Here is a 22,719-nt window from a genome sequence, read left to right on the forward strand (position 1 = left end):
TGAACGGATTACGAATGACGCTATATTGTTCACATGTGTGCTAGAATAAAGTCAGCGACAAACACTGCAACAGTGTATTTGGAAAAAATGTGTGGTTAACCTAGTGTAAAACGCTTTAACATTACTCACAACCATATTATCGTGTGGAGGAGTGTGGAGGACTTCATGATAATAATTGTAGGACAGTTATGAGCATCACCCCCCTACACACACAAACCAGTCCACGCAAAAAAGCATGAAGCATTCACATAGCCTATCTATTTGTCTTTATATAAATATGAATATCTTCATTTGATTTGGGTATTCCCATTACGTGTTGTCCGCTATCTACCCCATGAGTCCACGCCCACAAAGGGGGGACACTGGTGACGCAGGAAGATTGATTGGTCAGTATTGTTTGATGGATAGGGGGTTAGCCTCCATTTGGCCAATAGGGACACACGACAGGGATATGTGGGCGTGTGTGTATAGTCCTGTATGTTTCACCAGAGAGGAGACTGCTCGGAAGCTACAGCGCATTGGAACACCAGGTATGTCCGAAATATGCCCAGTAACTTGTAAAGTTAAAGAATGAAAAGATGAGAGTTTTCATAAATATGAACACATTGTATTGATATGTACTTGTTTTGTTTATCGTCACGCGTAGCTTGCTTTGCAAGCTGGCAGGTTAGCTTGCTAGCTAGCTGTAAGCGGCGCTGGGACATTCAGTTTGACAGCTGACACTGACAATGCTCGTACTTTTCTCTTCTGACTAACTAGATAATATTATGTGTGCTAGTTAGCCAGCTAAGTTGGCTGTTTTTCCATACTGTGCACCCTGAAAGCTGAATGTTTTGTGTCATGCAGCTAGCCACCGGTTACCGCATCTTTCATTAGCTAGCTAGTTAGACAAAGCTAGCATAGCTAACGGGTAGCTAGCCCAAACAACCACCAAGCCTGCAACCTTGCTTCCATTCTGTCGTGGTGAATGTATAAGCGCGTGAACAGAGATGAGCAAGAAACTTGTATTATATCCGGTAAGAGTACTTTAGTACTCGCTATAGCTGACAGTTGTATGTTCTTTACAGGATGTTTTCGAGGTGAACACTTGGACCATATGATTCTGCAAGTTACAACTGAGCACTCGCGCCTCTGATGTGATGCAAGCTGCGGAGGAGAGATGGATGTTCTCTGAACTACTGACTTGGGAAAAGCCCCTGTGTGTCCTTTGCACTTTTTCGACTGGCTGGGGGAGAATTGGAACCCCCCTTCCCCAGGTTACATCTTCCCTTCAATGAGGAGTGTTGTTTTTTTTGTCTTACCCAAGCTCAGCCCCCTGTGCCTGGAGGAGCTCCCGACATGGCCAGCCCACACCTAGCTAATCTGTCATTTGCTTGGGAGAAGTACATGGACTGTCGTCTGCAGGGAGCTGAATTACAGGTAGGTCCTGCTGCCATTGCTAAAACTATGACTCCCCAAACGGCTGTTGGTGGTCTACTATCTTACAGTCCATTCGTCTAACTATAGTTTATTGAAAGGACATGCATCTAAGGATTCAAGGCTCTTTATTAGTCCTAAGGGTACAGTACTGTGTGTGTAGCCTGCAATACATGGTCAATCATGTATCACAGCAGTTTGATGACAGTGCTCTGTCAGGCCATATCATTCTGATGATGATGATGATGATGATAATAATAAACTTGATTTGTAACTTTTCGAAACAGGTTTACAAAGTGCTTCAGAGACAAAATAAAGCATAATTAAAATAACAAAATATTTAAGAGGAAAAAATAAGAAACACTAATAACAACACCACTGTAAGCCAGCCGCAAGAGGGAAGAATGATCTTTTTGTGGTTTACCTACTGTATGGTGTCAGCTGCCAATCTGTCAAAAGGCCTTGTTTTAACAGCCTTATCCTGTCTCAGCTGGAGTACAGTGTCATTTTAACAGCCTTTTCTCAACTGCAGTACAGTGGGTCCATCAGAGCCATGGCTGTTATAAAAGCAACACTGACTGGCAGTGTTTGTGTGTAGACTGTGAAGATGTGTGTTAACTGGCCTGTTTAATCTCACTATTAACTGATACAGACAAGCCAGCATGAGCGGCAAGAGTTACAGTAAGAGTTCTTATGTATGTCAACCACAGTTTGCTTGTTGCGCGTGTCAGTTGAGAAGTGTCGACCAGCCTGCGTTCGAACGGCCTTCTTCTTATCAGACTGAGCCGTCTTGGGAGAAAATGTTTTCTTACCTCCCTCCAGATGCTGCGGCCCCCCGTGCTGCTGCCTCCCCCCTCCCCCCCCCACTCAGGCACCTCCCTCCCCCACTCCCGCCCCCGCCTCCGCAGTCGACCACATCAGCCAGATCACGGGACTCAGATTAGTCTCCCCCACCCGTGTTGAGAGGGGATTGGACTGCAGACCGAACGATGGCCATCTGTCCTGGAAGCAGCAGCATTTTTCCTGTCGGGCCAGCCACCCTTAGGTCTTTGGGCTAGGGATGCCTAGACTGCATTTAGGGTTGGTGTTTATTTAGTGAAGAAACAACACAAGCACAGTTTTGTGCTTACAGTTTTGTGCTTACACAGTGATGAGCTGATTGATCCACCAGCTCTGAAAACCCCAGGCTGACACAGAAGCCTTCCGGTGCCAGAGTCCTCGGAGCACGTTGGCCTGAGGGCCACCAGCCGTGTCCACCGTTTTTTTGTCCACCATCAAAACACATCAGCCTGTTCCTGGTTTCCCTTCTTGTTATGATTGTTCTCATGAAGTCAAGTCTGTGCGTGTGTGCGTGCGTGTGTGTGTGTACACGTGTGTGCATGTGTGCGTGTGTGTCATTGGGGCCAGGGCCTTTGTTAGGACCACCGGTGTGTGACACAAGGTGGAGGAGACTACTACCCACTGTCCCTCGTTGCCGTGGAAACATTGACTCTTCCACAGCTGAGGTGGAGCAGCTGCAGCCTTACCCCACCTTGATTTATGATGTCACTAGCATAGCTCCTCGCTATATCAGTGCTTTGTTCTTAATTCCTTTCGTTTGACCACTTGACCTAGACCATAAAATGCTGCATATAGCACTTATCTAATATCTCTGTCCTGAACACATGTATTCATCTGTGGGTTCACTTGGATTGGAGCTGGTTTCTCTACCATGTCCCTTAGGGATGGGAATTGGTAGTGATCTCACAATTCGATTTCGATTGGGGGGTCACGATTCGATTTCAAAACGATTTTCGATTATTGATGATAGATGATAGATGTTAATAGATGACCATGATAGATGACAATTTTCAAATACTGTACCTTTCCACCATTTGACTACTATTATAGAATTTACATCTGGCCTCAAGACCTTCCTATTCCATACACCTTAAACCTTTGTTCTTTCTCTCCCTTTTGTAATTCACCACCTCCCTCAACCGTTCACATAGACAGGGTGGCCTCCAGGAGGTCCACACACCTCGAAATGTCTACTCCAGAATAACCATCCTTTGTCTCCAAGAAATTGTCGCCTTTTCCCATGTCACATGTCTGTATTCTCGGCCACGCCTGCCATTTTCATATGACGTACAATGGATTAGCCAATCACATCCTGGAAGCGCCGTACCTGTGTTTTGCTTGAATATAAGGCAGCACAAGATCAGGAGGTTTCACTTCTTTGGATAAACCACTCATGTTGCGTTGTCCAGGAAGTCCTTGCGCTCGTATGTTTTCTCAATAAATCAGACTTAACCTTTTGAGCGAATCTTGGTAAATCCTTTTTGACTAGATCAGTTAAAATCCATTACACTACAGTAACCATTACACCCCAAGCGCAAAATTATTGCACCTCAGTTGGACCGCCGGCAAACATTTGACAACAACATGTCTAACTTTAGTGCAAAAAACGTACTGAAAACCAAATTGGGTGAAAACATTTTTTTATGGGGGAATTTTTGAATCGATCAATAATCAATTCATAGAATAGAATTGCCATTCTTACATTAATCAATTTGTCCCACCACCTCTAATGTATCTGTGTTGTTGATGGTTTGTGATTGATACCCTGTGTTCGTGCATGTGTGTGCGTGCGTGTGCGAGTGTGTCAGTGTCACTCACCCACTAGATTTCTCCCTCTTTTATTCATCCCTCTCAAGTTCACTGGTGTGTGACAGGGCTTCTAGTCTGCTAAGCCTGCTGGGGCATCCTGTTATGCTTTCCTCTCTCCAGCACCTATTGTGTGGTTTGCTGCCTGCATCAACTGAAAGTCCCCAGGCACTCTCAGGACGTTCGCTGCTTCCAACCGCGGCCCAGCATTGGCAAGCTACAGTTCTTTACTGGGAGAAATGCTGTGGAGTGTCAAGTTAATTTCGCAGAGTCTTTCTGTCTGAGAGCCAAATCTGAGACTGAGTTTTGTGGTCTGGTCTGGTGAGATTTCACTGGGTCTGAAACTATGAGCTAACTGGATATATCCGTAAACATGTGTGTTAGTCGTTCACACATTGGCTTGTAGGTATCCGTGAGTCACACTCCAACGGCTATGCTATCTTGTTACGCAGAGAAATCATCTCTTGCTGCTGTTTTTTGAGAGTCAAATGATTTTCCTACTGATCATCATTAATGAGTTAGCAAACTTAGCCTGTTTTATCAGTGCCTCATCTGACTGACTGCACCCAAGAGAGCAGACTTGCCTTGGAGCTGTACAGTAAAATTAGGCCTAACATTTTTGGTGAGTAGGATTTTTTCTAAGATGACATGATCTAGATTCTAGACTACAATCTAGACCAGTTTTGTACCTTTATAATTGAGATCAAATCATGGAGGAGTAAGGAGGAAATGTAGAGGAGTTTGGGGTGTTTGGCTGACTAACTGACAGAGAGAGAGGGGGGAAAGGGAGCCTTGCAACACATTGACAGGGTGCTCTGTGTGATGAGTGATTGATCAGCCTTCCCTGAGCCTGCTCCACATCCACCACAGCCCTTTGGATGATGTCAGCCCTTTGGATGATGTCAGCCCTTTGGATGATGTCAGGCTGCATTCTGGCTGCTGCATAACTAATATGTCCTTTAAGACTTGTGAGTGGGTTTCACATGTTTACTCCAAGCCTTATCAAACATTCACTACGAATTAGGGGCTAGGTCTGAATGCCGAATGGGCGGAAATATTGTATTTTTAGAGGCTGCCACATTAAAGGGGATCTTGCTTTTAATGGGGGAGCCTAGCTCGTGAAAGTTTATAGAGTCTACAGACAGCACCTACTATGCACTTGGCTGAATTACTTTGGGCTATTAGTTGCTAGTTGCTCTACAGATATTGAGACAATATTGGCTCAGGCGAACTCTGCCTGTGGCCCTGGTTTACTTTCTAGGCCCTTGCTCTCAGGCTTACATTGCTATTGCGATAAAGACTGTTTGAATTAGGCAAGATTAGGCTTGGCGTCTTTTCTTTCTTTTTAGAGGATTAATACAAGAGGGACGTTTCTGTGGACTATTCTATGCATGAGACCAGGCTCGTATGGTTGATGGGGAGTTAGTCTAATACATATATTATGGTGAAAACCCAGTATTGGCTCTCCCACTCTGCTTGAACTACGCCAAAAGAGACGTTACATTATTCATGGTATCTCTTGAGAATTTAGGCCCAGACGCCTGGTTGCAAACATTTAGTGCCAGCACTCCAGGTGCATGAAGAGACTAAATTCTTGAGGAAACGCAACCTGATGTGCCATGGCCAAGTTACAGGGGGAAGAGAGACTCAGGTTAGTACTGCTCAGCATCAGTCAGATGCAAATGTTTTGTTTGTTGATCATTCCATAGCCTACTGTATGAAGCTGCCTGGCAGACAGTCAGTCATAGATACAGTAATATGATCCCATACTCCGCATCCCACAGCGTATGAGTGAAATGAAAGGAGACACCAACCGCAGGTCCTGTCTCACTTCTGCTTTTCTGTCTACCGCCTCCTTTATTTTTGACATTTTACTACCTTTATTTCCTGAGCGGCCCATCCTGGGGTCTGAGTTTGTTGCCAACAATTGACTTGTAGGGGTGAATAATTCACCCCTCTGGTACTCCGCTGAGTCGAATTGCAACCTCTGCTGCTCCACCTCAGCTTTTTCCACAGGGGGGCATACAGTACCATTAGCCTCGTACCCTCCTTCAGAAATCTCCCCGCTACTCGCTACTCCATCAGCAAGGGGACAGAGAAGAGGGCTCTAGCTGGACGGCTTGACTGACGTCCACTCTGTAGAGTTTTGAAACTCACTTGACCTCATTTTAAACCCAGAATTGTCTGCTGAAACACTGAAAGGAGAATTGATTCACATTCTGAAGCTTTTGACCCCTGAGATAAGTGACATTTTAAAGGTGCAGTAGGCGGTTTGGCTCAAAAGCACTTTTTGTTATATTTTTTGCAGTTCTCATTACATCCCGACAGCAATAAATAAATAAAGTGCCCTGACACTAAAATGAAATAATTCCGTAATCTGTATGTTCGTCCAATCAATTCGAGTTGCCAACTTGAAATGATTGGATGGCTTACCTGCCTGTCAGCCTATCTACCTGTCTAGTGAGTGTCTTGTTTCCCACAGTTTGGCAGAGGGCTTTGGAGGGAGGCTTGGAGGGAGGGGCAGGGATTTTGTTAGTTGCATTTTTCAAAATCTTTCAAAATTCCTCCGGTTGGTGTAAGCCGGCCTTACACCAACCGACTTTTCAACCGAGTTTAGGTCTTTTCGAAGTCTTCTACTATATGATGGGCATAAGTCTACTGCACCTTTAACATGCCAGTAAAAACAACAGGAAAGCAGAAAGCCACAGTGTTTTTATTTCCTTCCTTACTAAGTATAACCACCACCACTACAAACAGACATTCGCAGTGGTTACCCTGGGACATCAAGCAGTGTACTCTATGCATTCGTGAGTACTGATGTTTTTCCTTGTTTGTATGTGTGAGAGAACTTGCAGAGCAGCTCTCAGCCTCTGAGGAAATGTGCAACGTTAGGGGCTACTCATGATGCTTATCACCCGAATGTCAAATTGGATCAACTTGGACCGCAACCGGAAAAACTTTACATAACCACCGCCCCATGTCCTCCTCTTGTGTCACGAGGACGAGATCACATCGTTGTATTCTTCACAACCCCCCCCCCCCTACCCCCGCTGAATACAATTAGCCATGAAAGCTAGAGCGGGAAGTCTGTAGTATAATGGTGGGTGACTCAGCCATCACAGCTCCCATGACTAGGTCTCTCATGATCAATGTGCTGGATTGAGGCAACAAACACACACACACACACACACACAGAATGTATAGGTTACAAAATAGTAGCGTTGTGTGACCCTCTTGCCCTCGTAGTGTGAAATCAAGCGAACAACCCATTGATGGTGCAAACTGACTTCGGATGACACAGGAACAAACCAGCATGCCCTGTGACAGGAAACATAAAATGTTAGGCCAGGAGCCAGGACCAGCCCCCAGGATGTTTTCTGATAACTTTTTTCAGTTATTTCTTGTTAGCCTATACCTTGGGTATAAGTTGATAATGAGCACCCCCAACTTGGCCCCATTTGGTCTCAGGAAGCCAAGAAAAACCTTCTATTTTTTTACTGGCAAAATTATGTAAATGCAAATATTAAAGTACTACAATACAAGCATGACATTTCACAGACAGTATCATGACACACAGGGGAAATCAGGAAAATAAGATTATGGGGCTTGTTGTAACGCTACTTTAAGATATCACCCACTACATAGAGGACTGGTAGACTAGTCACTAGTACATAGAGGACTGATAGACTAGTCACTATACATAGAGGACTGGTAGACTAGTCACTAGTACATAGAGGACTGGTAGACTAGTCACTAGTACATAGAGGACTGGTAGACTAGTCACTAGTACATAGAGGACTGGTAGTCTAGTCACTATACATAGAGGACTGGTAGACTAGTCACTAGTACATAGAGGACTGGTAGACTAGTCACTAGTACATAGTGGACTGGTAGACTAGTCACTAGTACATAGAGGACTGGTAGTCTAGTCACTATACATAGAGGACTGGTAGACTAGTCACTAGTACATAGAGGACTGGTAGACTAGTCACTAGTACATAGTGGACTGGTAGACTAGTCACTAGTACATAGAGGACTGGTAGACTAGTCACTATACATAGAGGACTGGTAGACTAGTCACTAGTACATAGAGGACTGGTAGTCTAGTCACTAGTACATAGAGGACTGGTAGACTAGTCACTATACATAGAGGACTGGTAGACTAGTCACTAGTACATAGAGGACTGATAGACTAGTCACTAGTACATAGAGGACTGGTAGTCTAGTCACTATACATAGAGGACTGGTAGACTAGTCACTAGTACATAGAGGACTGATAGACTAGTCACTAGTACATAGAGGACTGATAGACTAGTCACTAGTACATAGAGGACTGATAGACTAGTCACTAGTACATAGAGGACTGGTAGACTAGTCACTAGTACATAGAGGACTGATAGACTAGTCACTAGTACATAGAGGACTGGTAGACTAGTCACTAGTACATAGAGGACTGGTAGACTAGTCACTAGTACATAGAGGACTGGTAGACTAGTCACTAGTACATAGAGGACTGATAGACTAGTCACTAGTACATAGAGGACTGGTAGACTAGTCACTAGTACATAGAGGACTGGTAGACTAGTCACTATACATAGAGGACTGATAGACTAGTCACTAGTACTGTACATAGAGGGCTGGTAGACTAGTCACTAGTACATAGAGGACTGGTAGACTAGTCACTAGTACATAGAGGACTGATAGACTAGTCACTAGTACATAGAGGACTGGTAGACTAGTCACTAGTACATAGAGGACTGGTAGACTAGTCACTATACATAGAGGACTGATAGACTAGTCACTAGTACTGTACATAGAGGGCTGGTAGTCTAGTCACTATACATAGAGGACTGGTAGACTAGTCACTAGTACATAGAGGACTGATAGACTAGTCACTAGTACATAGAGGACTGATAGACTAGTCACTAGTACATAGAGGACTGATAGACTAGTCACTAGTACATAGAGGACTGGTAGACTAGTCACTAGTACATAGAGGACTGATAGACTAGTCACTAGTACATAGAGGACTGGTAGACTAGTCACTAGTACATAGAGGACTGGTAGACTAGTCACTAGTACATAGAGGACTGGTAGACTAGTCACTAGTACATAGAGGACTGATAGACTAGTCACTAGTACATAGAGGACTGGTAGACTAGTCACTAGTACATAGAGGACTGGTAGACTAGTCACTATACATAGAGGACTGATAGACTAGTCACTAGTACTGTACATAGAGGGCTGGTAGACTAGTCACTAGTACATAGAGGACTGATAGACTAGTCACTAGTACATAGAGGACTGGTAGACTAGTCACTAGTACATAGAGGACTGGTAGACTAGTCACTAGTACATAGAGGACTGGTAGACTAGTCACTAGTACTGTACATAGAGGGCTGGTAGACTAGTCACTATACATAGAGGACTGGTAGACTAGTCACTAGTACATAGAGGACTGGTAGTCTAGTCACTAGTACATAGAGGACTGGTAGTCTAGTCACTAGTACATAGAGGACTGGTAGTCTAGTCACTAGTACATAGAGGACTGGTAGACTAGTCACTATACATAGAGGACTGGTAGACTAGTCACTAGTACATAGAGGACTGGTAGACTAGTCACTAGTACATAGAGGACTGGTAGACTAGTCACTATACATAGAGGACTGGTAGACTAGTCACTAGTACATAGAGGACTGGTAGTCTAGTCACTATCTATGGGAGTGACTGGGCAGTCCGGCTGTGTTTAGGCGGCCAAAGGTTGGCCCATGCTTTAAAAAATATAGGCCGGGAGACAGGACCAGCCCTCAGGAGGTTTTCTCCTACCTTTTTGGGGGGCTAAGCAGTAGACCACCATTGTGTTTGTACCTTTTCTTATTCTTCTTCCTTCCGCTTCTTCTTCTGCCATGGGAGTCTATGGCAGCTGTAATAGAGTTAAATCTGATCGAAAGTAAAAAGATTTGCCAAGGTTCGCTCAAAGAGGTTTAGTCTGGTTTATTGAGAAAACATACGAGCGCAAGGACTTCAGGATAACGCACGTGAGTGGCATCCAGCCGAAGTGAAGTAGGCTCGTCTTGCGCGGCCTTATATGTGAGCAATATATGGATGTGGCGCTATCAGAGATTTGGTTGGCTAACCCATCTGTACACGTCATAATAGAGTGACGGACATCATCAACAGTGGTCGAGGAATACAGAGAAAGCGCGGTACACATTGAATATATTTCAGGTGGAGACAATGTAACAATGGCCTAGGCCAAACGGGAAGTCTGAGGTGTGAGGCCTTCCCGTCATGGTGAGAACACCACGGCAGAGGTGTTTGTCATTACAAAGAAAAGAGAAGACAGAGGTGTTTGGAATGGCAAAAGGCAGGGGACTGGACCAATAGATTTTAAGAACAAAGGCTTAAAGGTTTTGAGCCCAGTTGTCTCTAAAATTCCATGATACAGCCTATAGAACCATATGAAATTATATAAAAAGTGGTGCAATTTGGCATACTAATTTGGGTCAGTCCCATAACTCTTGTCACCAACGTGTCAAATTTGGAGGTGTCTTAATGCACACAACTTTTGGCCCGTAAATCAGATTTTGACACAGCTACAGTCAAATCAATGTTTAATCCCCACAAATAGTTTCTATTGTTTGTTTTCTGTTTGGATTGGATGTTTAATGAAATAACATAACGATAGAACGTCATTAACAGCGCTGACTGTGAGCATTTTTACCAGCTGAAGAGAAAACAGTGCAGTTCTCCACATGATGCGCTTGTGCTAAATGTTTCAAAGATTGCTTGTGTTTCCTCCCTCTCTTGCAAAAGACCATTTGCACTGAGCAACGAGCAACCAAACGTTTAACTAAACATTTGACCGTTTCCATTCTCTCTACTCAGAGCAGCTGGTCTCTGCGCGTGTGTGAGCGGATGCGGCGCAATATGGACCCGCTGTTGTGCAACACAGAATTGGAGCAGAGCACAGACGAGAGACGTCTCTTTTGATCATTGATCATACGAAAATGCTTCCTAGACGAATATCTTAATCTTATTGCTGGTTAGAAACGGGGCTGGAAAGATAAAAGGTGCAAGATAACATTAAATAACCTAAATAAATAGAAAATAAATTTCCAATACTGCTAGTTTTGACCGGGCGCAGCCATCTTTCTTCTTTGTGACGCGTCGACGCACGTTTTGCAAGTCGACGTATTTAAGTAGTCGATGACAACGTATTTAAGTAGTCATCGCCCCGGCTCTAGCCTCAAACAGTTTCCAAACTGGAACAGAGCTAGTGACCAGTCTACCAGTCCCCTATGTACACCGACCTGGACCAGAGCTAGTGACCAGTCTACCAGTCCTCTATGTACACCGACCTGGACCAGAGCTAGTGACCAGTCTACCAGTCCTCTATGTATTCCACTAGGAACATATCCCAAAAAAGGTGGTGTGATGGCCCAAGGTATAGGCTAACAAGAAATATAAAAAGTAGCAGAGGGCTGGTCCTGGCTCCTGGCCTATGTGTTAATTGCACATTCTTCTATTTTTAACTCATGGTGTTAGATTAAGAGTTAAGTGTGAGATTAAGGCCCTATAGCCCACAGAGAAAATGCAACCAGAATCTCAAACCGTAGATCCAAATTTTTGCTTCTTTATTGGCATTAAATGAGTGTAGTTTTTTGTACAACCTTCTTGATATGACCTGGTTCAGGAAATGGTACAGTATGCAACTGTGTGAAACTGTGCACACTCTACAGTGTGTCTTTCCATTTCATAAACAATGAAGTGTAATTGAAGCTCATTGGGTCACAGTGGAAAGCTTTTCTCTGGCTGTTTACAAAACGAGGACTTGATTATCAAACTGTAGTAATCTCTATCACCCATCTCTCTGTTATCCACTCTCCACTCATGCCTTGGGTTGTACTCACGGAGTAATTACCATGTCAGATCAGGGAAAACAACCTTGCTGGAAAGTCAGAGAGCTGTCACCGAGAGAAATTCCACTTTGCAGTTAGTTCCAAGTTGTTTTGGTGTCTGGATTTTTTTGCCAATGTGTCATGCAACCAGGAAATATGGGTGTGCACTAGGGATGCACCGATTGCAAAATTCTGGGCCGATGCCGATGTTTAAAATAACAATCCGGCCCATGTTTATTTTATTATATTTTTATTCCCCCTTTTGTGCCAGGGAAACAAAGAAATGATGCCTGCTTTTCAAATGGCCAGTTAGATTTGATAAAATCCTTGTCTGTAGTACCTCCTCTTGAAATGTCACTTGGAACAAGTTTTACAAGTTGCATAGCGCATATCTTTGTCTGAGATGGTGAAATATTCCCACATGGCCGACATTTATATTTCACTTTAATATGAAAGCAAACTACACGCGCGTTTGCAGCGTTACGTCACGGATCTTCTCCGAATATGCAGCTGGGTAGGCTACATTGTGCAACAAAAAAAGCCATAATTGTTGCGACATAACATCGGCCACTACCATCGGTGAATGTCATTTTATTTGCCGATGGGCCGATGGCAGTCAACAAGGCCAACATCGGCCGATGCATCGGTGCATTCCTAGTGTGCACTGATACATTTTTTGACGAGTAAAGATGATACTGATGAACAATTAATAATGTTGGTGAGAGTAGTTTTATGCTCTATAGGTAGAAAGCCATGGCGGTACAGTTAGTAATCTTGTTGATTTTGAAGAAGGCCTGAAACATCAATCTAATAAAGAGAAAATTAATATGGAGCCAGAGTGTGCAACACCTTTTTCCTACACCCAAGTAAGGTTAAACCTTTCACTTTCAAGTTGAGGCTAAACCTTTCACAATGACCCAGAGACTCTTCCTCAGCCCGTCACCCCCCTCTTCCTCAGCCCGTCACCCCCTGCACGCCTGTACTTTCATCTCATATCAGACTAATTTCTTTCTCACTATTATGTTCTTGTCATCTCATGTTTTTTTTTTACCTGTCTCCCTGTCTTTCTCATCCATGCCTTTCTCTTTCTCTCCCTCTCCCTGTCTCCTGTGTGCTGTTGGGCAGCCTCCCCGGTGTGCAGTGACCCTTTTGAGGGAGGTAACCCACTACTGGCCTGGGTAACCCCACTGTCACTGGTGAGTGTGGTCCTCTCTGACACTTTAGAGCTTGTCGAGACCATAGGCACTGCAGACTTTGACATTCTGTTGCTTGACGGAAACTTGACGAAATGTGCCCCAAAAGCCACAAGGTTTCAGCTCAGGGACTTCGCAACATTGGACTTTCCTCAGATGTTGACCCACTAGCTGTTGTATATTTATTGAATAGAGAGAAACCGCATTAAACTATTTATCCCAGTACTAGAAGCGACCCATTCCCAGTTAACCCTGTGTGGTCAGTTGAGGACAGATCTGCAAGGCGTTCGTTCTCTTACAGTACTTCTCTTTCGCAGAGGAAGGAAGTTGACTCACCACACAAAACTGTACAACGATACTGTGTTTTGCTCTTGAATCTGAAGGCCCAGTCCCCTTGCCAGATCTGACCGTCGGTGCGGAGCGGTGACTAAGCTGCCTAACAGTTGCCTGAATAATGCAGCAGAATTACACAGACAGCTGGAACAGAGGACCGGTTGGCAGATTTAAGATTGTCTAAACTAAACATCAACTGTGTAGCCTCCAGTACAGCTCAGGCCTACTCTACAGTACATGTAAGTGCACTGGGAATACTTGTCGCTTTTCAATAGGCTGGAGGTCAAGTCGCTGTGTCATGGTGACACTATAAATTTTTTAATTGATTATGTACGGAAGTAATCTGCTTCTTCGTGCTTTTTAAGCACGTGTGAAGCGTGTGTGATGTGATTATGGCGTTGCGGCTGCCGTTGCGTGCGTTGTGCAGACGGCTCTGACAGTTGGAGATTAACAGTAGCTGAAGGGATCCTGTCAGGGCAGTCAGATCGGCCCCGCTGGGAGGAGGGAGCGAGCATGAGAACGGCGGCCGCGGGATCGCTCTCTGGCTGGGAAGGAAGGCGTCAGCGCGCTCTCCTGTAGCCGATGACCCGGTTAAAGAGTCCAGAAGGCTCGGCACTGCCGGCGCCCGGCGCCCTCGCAAAGTCCCCGCCATTCAGGCCGGCCCCTCGGCGGAGTGACAGTCGGCTGCTCTGTAGTCTGGCTGCACCCAGGTTACAATGGGGCGGAATACAATATCTCTGTTGTTGTTGTTGTTACTTTACCCTTGTTTGTCTAAAACAGGAACAGGGACTGGTGATTCCTGTGTGCATGTGGGTGGTTGGTTGTGTGTTTGAGAGAGAGGGGAGAGAGGGAGGGAGAGAGAGAGAGGAAGGAGATGTGAGAGTGGATTGACTGACGCCTGGAGAAAAAAACCATAAACCTGTATAAAAATAGAAAAAGGCAATATGGATCTTTACACTACTATAAATCTGAAGTGAAATTGAGCATGGTTCCTTTGATGCACACTTTATTTGAACTCCAATAGCTAGAGACTAGAAGATGGGAGACAGCTGTAAAAGCCAGCCATAAATAGAAATCCACAGCAACCTGCAGTCTTGAAGTTTATAAGAAGATTGCTCAACCTCTAAAGTACCTCCGTCGCATCATGGCGCTGATCATTTAAAAGATGTGTGGCCTTGCCAAGGATCAGAGTAAGGTTGATGTATATAGATAAAATGACAACAGATTAAGCTTTCAGCCTTTCAAAGATGACGTACTGGACAGTAAGCACAGGCTGTATGGCTTGTGTATAGAAATATCACCTGATAATGTACTTTCCAGTAGTAATCTCTTGATTGCCACATTGCGGTGGTTGCTCTGATGTGTTTGCGTCCTGTTCTACTCCATGTCCTCAGGTCAGTCTGCAGTGCCTGGAGAGTTTCCTGTGTCTGTTCCACTGTGTCCGGCACCTCCACAGCCATGGGACCAGGGATGCCCTGAGGTTCTGGTAGGTCCCTTCCCACAGAGAGTTCTCTGTGGCATGATGACCCTATGTTTGTATCATACCTGCAGGGCCAGGACAGAAAAGAGCCATGACTGCGTTAATCAACCGCAGGGGCCTCGGAGTGACAGGGCAACCAATCGCCCCGAGGTAGCAGAGCGTAGTGGTCGGGAGGGGGTGTAGGGTTTGACCATGTTCTGGAGGTAGGAGGGATCTATTCCTTTCACTGCCCTGTAGGCTAGTACCAGCGTTTTAAACTGGATGCAAGCTTCTACAGGGAGCCAGTGTAGAGAACGGAGAAGGGAAGTTGCGTATGAAAGAAGACATTTTCTTGCTGAAGGGAGATTACTAATGAACAGTGGGTCCCTTTTTTGAGAAGACGCAGCATAGAAAGACAAATTGGGCGTAGTTTTCCAGGTCTGTCAGGTGAAGCGTGCTGGGCCTGAGATAAGTCAATTAGTCTGGTGGAGATACAGTGCAGGAGTGCAGCTCGTTACCAGGATTCACATGAATTAGCTGAGGTGAATGAAATTTCAGATCTGTTGAAGAAAGCAGCCCTTGTGCAGCGGCGTGGTTTCCTGCAAACAGTCATTATGTCTGTTTTTCTAATCTCTATCTCATGATAATGACGGCTTCCAGGGCTGCATTGGCCAGTATGTTGGGACAAACTAAACTTGTATTGGGCAAAGGACACAAATACAGACTAGAGCAACGGTAGGCTATGTTTAGCATATAGTCGCTTTTTGTTGGTTTATGCACTCTCACCTTAAGCCTATGGCATCTGCTGCCTAGCTCTTGCTACCAAGCCTCCATCTCTGGCTTTCATGTCCCCTTTAATTTGATTGTCAAATCCCACAGTGACTCACTCGTACTCTTATGAGATGAGTCGGACATGTTCTTGAGAGTTTGTTTAGTTTGACATTTTTACCATTCTGTTGCCTGATCTCTGATCTATGCTTGGAACAGTACAAATTAGCCTGGTGCTTGGCGTCAGGCAAGTCCACTTAAGCTATAGTATTCAGACTTGGACATAACTGCACTCATCACCACTGGGCTTGGCTTCGTTAGGGCTCATTAGTCTCATAAGAGAAGAGAGACATGAGAGGACATTAGGGTAATTTGAGAGGGAAGAGATCATTTGATTTCAGAAGGTAGCCTAACCTTCAGCCTGGGGGGAGCGGGGAAGGAGTTTAATTTTGCCAATGTCTTGAGTTTTTCACCCTGCTGTCTTATGTCTTCAGTCAGCCATTTACTGTACATTTCCACTGTACCTATTGCATTGATTTCTGGTGTCTGTATGCATAATTTGCATAGTAAGTTGTTAGTAAGTAAACTGCTACTCAGTTGTCATAGTTCTTTTAATGCTGTCACTTTAATCATACAACTTGCTGTGCGATCTGAATGTGAGAGGGCCAAAATGGAAACACGTTTTTAAAAGGGTAGATGGTAACAAACAAGAACCAGGCCAGGTCCAGCCTGGCTTATGTGCGTGGCAGGCTTCTTTCTGTTCAGGACTGGTAGGACGGAAGCTAGTCATACCACTAAAATAGCTGTGAATTGAAATTACATGAAATAATGTCTGATAAATTAAGATAGGTCTTGTTGCCTGGACACATCAGTTTCAATGCTTCCAATGCTAATCCAGCACAATAAGAGTGGGATAGCCAGTTAGCTCATGAGCTTACAACAACTAGCAGCAGCTTCCATAACATTAATGGTAGCGGTCAGTGGCTAAAGCAGTTACACTGTTGACATGGACAAAAGTAAGGGATAAAAAGATTGGAGTGAAAGGATGAACGTGTGGAGGTTTGGGGTATAGTCCAATAAAGTCATCCCCACCGGGGCCTTGAACCCCGCTCTCCCGGGTGGGAGTCCAATGCTCTGACCACTATACTTGTTCAGCGGAGATCGGCCGGTTGATTTTGGTGTCCTTCTTTATTTTGGTGTGCTGGGACTACTGCCTCTTGTGGTGCCAACAGAGAAATGCAGGTCAACATACAACAGAGGAAGGGAGGGAGTGATAACCGGACAAACGCTATCCTAGGTGTGCTGGCTTACAGCCACACACAAAAAGACACTAGATAAGGGAGGGTAGCAGCATAAAAAAGAGGACCCTAGTGTCTATGTAGCCCTATTTGTTGTCTGTCTACCATGAATGTAAAACATAGAGACCGTAATTTCACTGATCGTTCTGGTATTGAGCTAGCTGCAGTTTTTCTGCAGGCTCTCGCTGGGCTACAATGGAAGTCAATGGGGCACCTGTAAATATGTTGGAGAAACTATGATAAATGTGCTTTTCTGAGACGGAAAGCATAGGGTGTAGTCTTATCAGTCTCAGTATGCTCTCCTGTGAAATGTATCGCAATCCAAATATTTTTACATGTTTGGCATGGCTTGAACATAAGCATTACTCTGGCGCTTGTTTTCACTGCTTTCACAGAGGACTATGTGCAAGTCATGTCAAACACCTAAAGTATTTGGATCGCAATACAGGAGAGCATACTAAGACTGGTGAGATTACATCCTGTGCTTCCTGTCTCGGAAAAGCATGTCATTTTTATGAACGCATTTATGGATGCCCCATTCACTTCCATTGTAGCCTAATGAAAAACTGAAGCTAGCTCAGTACTGGAACGATCAGTGAAATTATGTTTTGTTTCAGGTTCATGGTAGATGGTAGAAATGTCCAAAATAGCACACTTCCCCTTTAACTTTATTGTGTTCACCCTCTGATTTTAGTCATACATAAGATTTTGTGGTGTATTTTTAAAGGAGTAGTAAAGGGAAAATGCATGTTTAGCCCTGTTTTAAGGTTAATTATGATCATATACAATGGTTCAGATCAAAATGTTGACAAAGCTAGCATTTTCGAGAAAGTTGATAATTGCTCTACCACCGTTTTGATCATACAATGGATGAGCTTCTTGTCTTTGAAATTGAGAGTTAACATGTTTTTGAATGATTTTTCAAGATGCCCATCCACATCCATTGTATGAACAAAACGGTGGTAGAGCAATTATCAACTTTCTCGAAAATGCTAGCTTTGTCAACGTTTTGATCTGAACCATTGTATATGATCATAAGTAACCTTAAAACAGGGCTAAACATGCATTTTCCCTTTACTACTCCTTTAATGGCGTCAAATAAACCAATCAAATTTAAAAATCCAACATTCTTATTTACCATCATCTTGCACTCTTCTATATCCCATGAACAACCCACCATTATGTGAATACATAACTTTGGCTGGGCGCACTTTGTAACATCCATTGAAAATAACATGATGGGTCCCCCAGTAAGCGCAATAAAATGCACCTATCAAGCCCCCTTATTGCACAAGCAAGTCAATATGCTTGCTGGAAATACTAATAGCTTCTTTAAGGATGCCCCGAAAGTATGTGAACAGTGTTCATAGAAGTGACTCCAGACATTGTTCTCTAAGCATTTCCAACCCTGTTAGCTGTTTATCTCAACTGTTTTAAGTGAGAACTGTGACCTGGAATGTCCATGTTCAACAGGCAAGCAGGAAGCCTCGTGTGACCAGCACTAATGTCTAGACAGACTGGGAGGGAGAGGTGGTACTGTATAGTTGGCCTTAGCTATTACAGGGCTTTGTAGCTTGGGATTTGTGTAGTATGACTTCAATTTTTAACTATAGTATATGATTGAAATGGCCTGGTTCTAGAGATGTTTTTTAGGGGGCATTTGTTGTTATTTGAAAGAGTATAACACATTGACTGCATACATTTCAATGTACAGTAAGAGTTGTTTTTCTATTAACACGCCTTTAAAAATAGCAGTGATTGTAGTGTATCTGTAGTGGTAATGATGGCCTAAAGTAAAGCTGTTGGGATTGTAGGCCTATAGTTCCTGTTCAAGTTTGCCTCCTGGCGTGGGGGAACTCTCTACTCCGTAGCTCTGAGGCCAGTTCCAGTGCCATGTGATATCACATGCTTTCATGTGATGCACTGATCAACTCCAAATCTGGAAAGCTTCCATTTGAAATTCTGATTTAATGGAATTTGCGTTGAAGAACAGAAAATTCAGTCATTAGTGTTGCGAGGTTGGTATGCGGACGCGGCCAGTCGACCTGACGCTCAGCAGCTTGGATCATACTCCCCACAATGAATGGAAGGAAAGAGTTTGACCGTCTAACCTTTGGTGAGATGAGGAAAATGATATCGGTTCTCTTTTCCCCCCCTCAGAGAGTAAAAGGTAGTTGGAGTTGGGGTCGTGTGTGTTTATGATAGTGAAGCTGTGTTGGTTTGTGTGACTATGCGTTTAGGTTTGCGTTTATGATAGTGAAGCTATGTTGGTTTGTGTGGCTATGCTACATGTGTGAGGTTAGATGTAGGCTGTGTGAGTAGTCAGGGGGTGTATACATGTGTCTGTATAATGTGTTTATGGCATTTTGAGCCAAGTTTAGGCCTATGTGGTCATCAGATCCCTGTCAAGATCCTGAAGCTGTTGGATCCAGTCATAGGACAACCATACAGTGATCAGTTGTTATATGAACTCTGCTGCCTGCTACATGCTGGGGGCCTGTAAGCCGGCCACGCAGAAGAGACATTGGCTACAGGCCAGGATTAAGACCAATTCAGTTGGCTCCTGCTGTTGCCATGGGGATTTTTAAAGTTCACATTGCTCATATTTTTTAGTTCTTTAATTAGGCCATATATCAAATATATTTCGTTAGACAAATTTCAAGTGCCTTCAAATCTATTTATTTTGAATCGCGCAAAGGAAAAGAAGCTTGTGTGTACATGTACAGTACGTGGATGTGTGTGCATGTGTGTGTGTGTGTGTGTGTGTGTCAGATTCCGTTTCCCTATGAATAATTACACTCTAGGTGATCAAATACATCTAATATGGTCGCATGGATAAGCATGGCCTTATTAAAAAGATCTTAATATGATGTTTCTTAATATGATATTCAAACTGTTTTACCCTTTCCTTCCAAAATCTGTTGTACATTTTAGGCCAATGTAATGCTTTCTGATAGTGTCCAGTCAGATTACTGTATGTTTCTCTATATTTTTGACTATAATAATACATAAATAATTCAGCATATTTATAAAGCACTTTTTATTGACATTGAGAGACAATCTCAAAAGTGCTGAAAAACTACACCACAATGGTGGCAATGCTAACTTTTCTGTCTACAAAGTGACATCAGACCTCACTACTCTATTGAGATGTTTCACAAGTTTTTTTTGTGTGTTTTCTATTTACTTTACTACAGTAAGGATATTTGAAAAATTATATTTGTGGGCTGTAGCCGACTCTTTACTCATGTATTTACTTTACTTAATCATGTTAACTTATTCACTACTACTTACTTAATCACTACTGTACTGTAGAGATACCAGGTTGGAGAGTTACAGTAGTCAATAGAATAATTGATTAGAGTCCCCTGGAGATGATACTAGTACTGTATGTCTGTGGACATGAGGTCCATGATTACATTAGTTTCAGTGAGCAACTGCGTCAGACACTACTTGAAAAAGGATCCTTGGTAAAGCATCACATACAGTATTAGTGTAATTATTGTCTGTCTGTCTGTCTGTCTTTCTCTATCTCAGCTCAGACATGAGTGGGGCCAGTAACACTCTGTCTGTCTCTCTCTCAGCTCAGACATGAGTGGGGCCAGTAACACTCTGTCTGTCTCTCTCTCAGCTCAGACATGAGTGGGGCCAGTAACTCTGTCTGTCTCTCTCTCAGCTCAGACATGAGTGGGGCCAGTAACACTGTCTGTCTCTCTCTCAGCTCAGACATGAGTGGGGCCAGTAACACTGTCTGTCTCTCTCTCAGCTCAGACATGAGTGGGGCCAGTAACACTGTCTGTCTCTCTCTCAGCTCAGACATGAGTGGGGCCAGTAACACTGTCTGTCTCTCTCTCAGCTCAGACATGAGTGGGGCCAGTAACACTGTCTGTCTCTCTCTCAGCTCAGACATGAGTGGGGCCAGTAACACTCTGGCGCGGGAGTTCCTGACCGACGTTCACCAGCTCTGCAGCGCCGTGGCCCAGAGGGCGGAGTCACGGGAGGAGGATGAGGAGGAGAGTCACATGGTGGCGTTGGGGGAGTACCTGGTCAGGGGGCGGGGCTTCCTTCTGCTCAGCACCCTGGACTCCATCATTGACCAGGTGAGACTCGACGGCTATGTTGTTAATTAAGAAAAAAAACGATGGCTCTGTGGCCGAATAACTGGTGGAAAGTAACGTTATGAAAAGTCACAGAAAATGCCGAGAGTAGTGTGCGACGTGGTGTGCGACTTTTATTCTTGTAGATGTTTTTCCCATTAGTCAGGACCTCATCGGACGTGATTTCTTATTAGTACTGTGTCCCAGACATGTACTGTTCAATCCACGCCTCTAGAGTGACACCTATAGTCTATTACACATAGCAGGATAATGTTATTACTGGAGTAATAAAGCCTAATGTTACTATACAGTAACTAATGTAATTACTCTGTTCAGGAATATACAGTAACTAATGAGATGGACTGCTGGCACTATAGGTAGCCTTGCTTGGTTGACAGGTTCGGGCTGCCAGTCCTGGGGTGAGGTTATATGAAGTTGTGAGGTATCATACCTACAAAAGGTCCTGCTGTTAAAATGTAAATGTTTTTTTGTAGACCTTTTTGTTGGGAGTGGCAGACCACCTCACACCTTCATATCACTGATGTGTGGAGCTTCACTGCACATGCCATCTGAAAATAGCCTGTCCTCACTAATGCTTTTTTACTGTCTCTCTGCCATGCTACATTACTTAATTACCAAATCAATGAATTGGATACATTACCAAACCAATGAATTGGATACATTACCAAACCAATGAATTGGATACATTACCAAACCAATGAATTGGATATCTCCTCCTATATGTTTTAAACTGTATGTTTGGTAAAGCACTGGTGGACATCTTTTCTTTACCAAATATACGTTGTTCCTGTGTCCGAGAGGAGCAAGTGTGTTGTTTCAGTGACCTCCTGTTAAACTGGGTTCGTCTACAGAGGTCGGTATTGTTGCCTTTTATTATTGGGACTGGGCTCTGACTGGTACTAGTGTTACACAGGCAGATCTCTGAACACACTCATCTGAACACACTCATCTGAACACATTCTCATCTGAACACATTCTCATCTGAACACACTCATCTGAACACACTCATCTGAACACATTCTCATCTGAACACACTCATCTGAACACACTCATCTGAACACACTCATCTTCGAACAACGGCTCACTAATACAGAGCTGAGAGTGCCTATACACACTCGCACACACTCACACACACACAAACATCAGCCATTGCTGCCGTGACGGGGGTGTGTGTGTGTGTATATGTGTGCTTCTGTGTGCATCACTTACTCACATAAATAGTCTAGTCTAGTAGTCAATGTTGATTATGTGCCCGTGGATTTAAGCCCATGTTTGTACGCTGTGCGCATGTGATTGATTCAATCAAGAGCATTGGTTAAGTAAAATGGCATTTTGGCATCAAGCCAGGCCGTCTTCCTTGCTTCAGATCTCCTTCTACTATTGATGTGAGAGCTCCGAGCTCTGCCAGCCTCTAGAGTGAGGGCTTTGCCATACTGAGAGTAATCTTAAAAGACCCCAACGACATTAACTGCGTCCAACCTTGTGAGCCTCTCTACAAAGGGGGAAACTTCTGAACCACACGCTCCTCAGAACCGATCGAAAGGAGGCTTGCTCTGTGGCAAGGGCATGGAAACTTCTTCAAGTTGA

The 22,719-nt window shown here is 44.0% G+C and overlaps 1 protein-coding gene across 5 annotated transcripts in view; it reads left to right on the forward strand.

Moving 5' to 3' along the window:
* Window positions 1-497: 497 nt before the first annotated feature.
* lyst (lysosomal trafficking regulator) overlaps window positions 498-22,719 on the forward strand; it is a 93,810-nt gene continuing 71,588 nt past the window's right edge. For 3 of the 5 annotated variants that reach the window (XM_084460122.1, XM_084460123.1, XM_084460125.1), the window contains exons 1-4: window positions 498-530; window positions 1,068-1,419; window positions 14,884-14,975; window positions 20,916-21,114. In XM_084460122.1, coding sequence (XP_084316248.1) covers window positions 1,339-1,419; window positions 14,884-14,975; window positions 20,916-21,114 — 372 coding nt within the window. In that variant the 5' untranslated portion in view covers window positions 498-530; window positions 1,068-1,338. Of the gene's footprint in view, window positions 531-1,067; window positions 1,420-13,091; window positions 13,160-13,711; window positions 13,729-14,883; window positions 14,976-20,915; window positions 21,115-22,719 lie in introns of those variants that run through there. The other 2 variants (XM_084460126.1, XM_084460124.1) reach the window with 2 other exon arrangements.

This window comes from Borostomias antarcticus (genome assembly GCF_949987555.1).
Source record: "Borostomias antarcticus genome assembly, chromosome: 2".
Taxonomy (NCBI): domain Eukaryota; kingdom Metazoa; phylum Chordata; class Actinopteri; order Stomiiformes; family Stomiidae; genus Borostomias; species Borostomias antarcticus.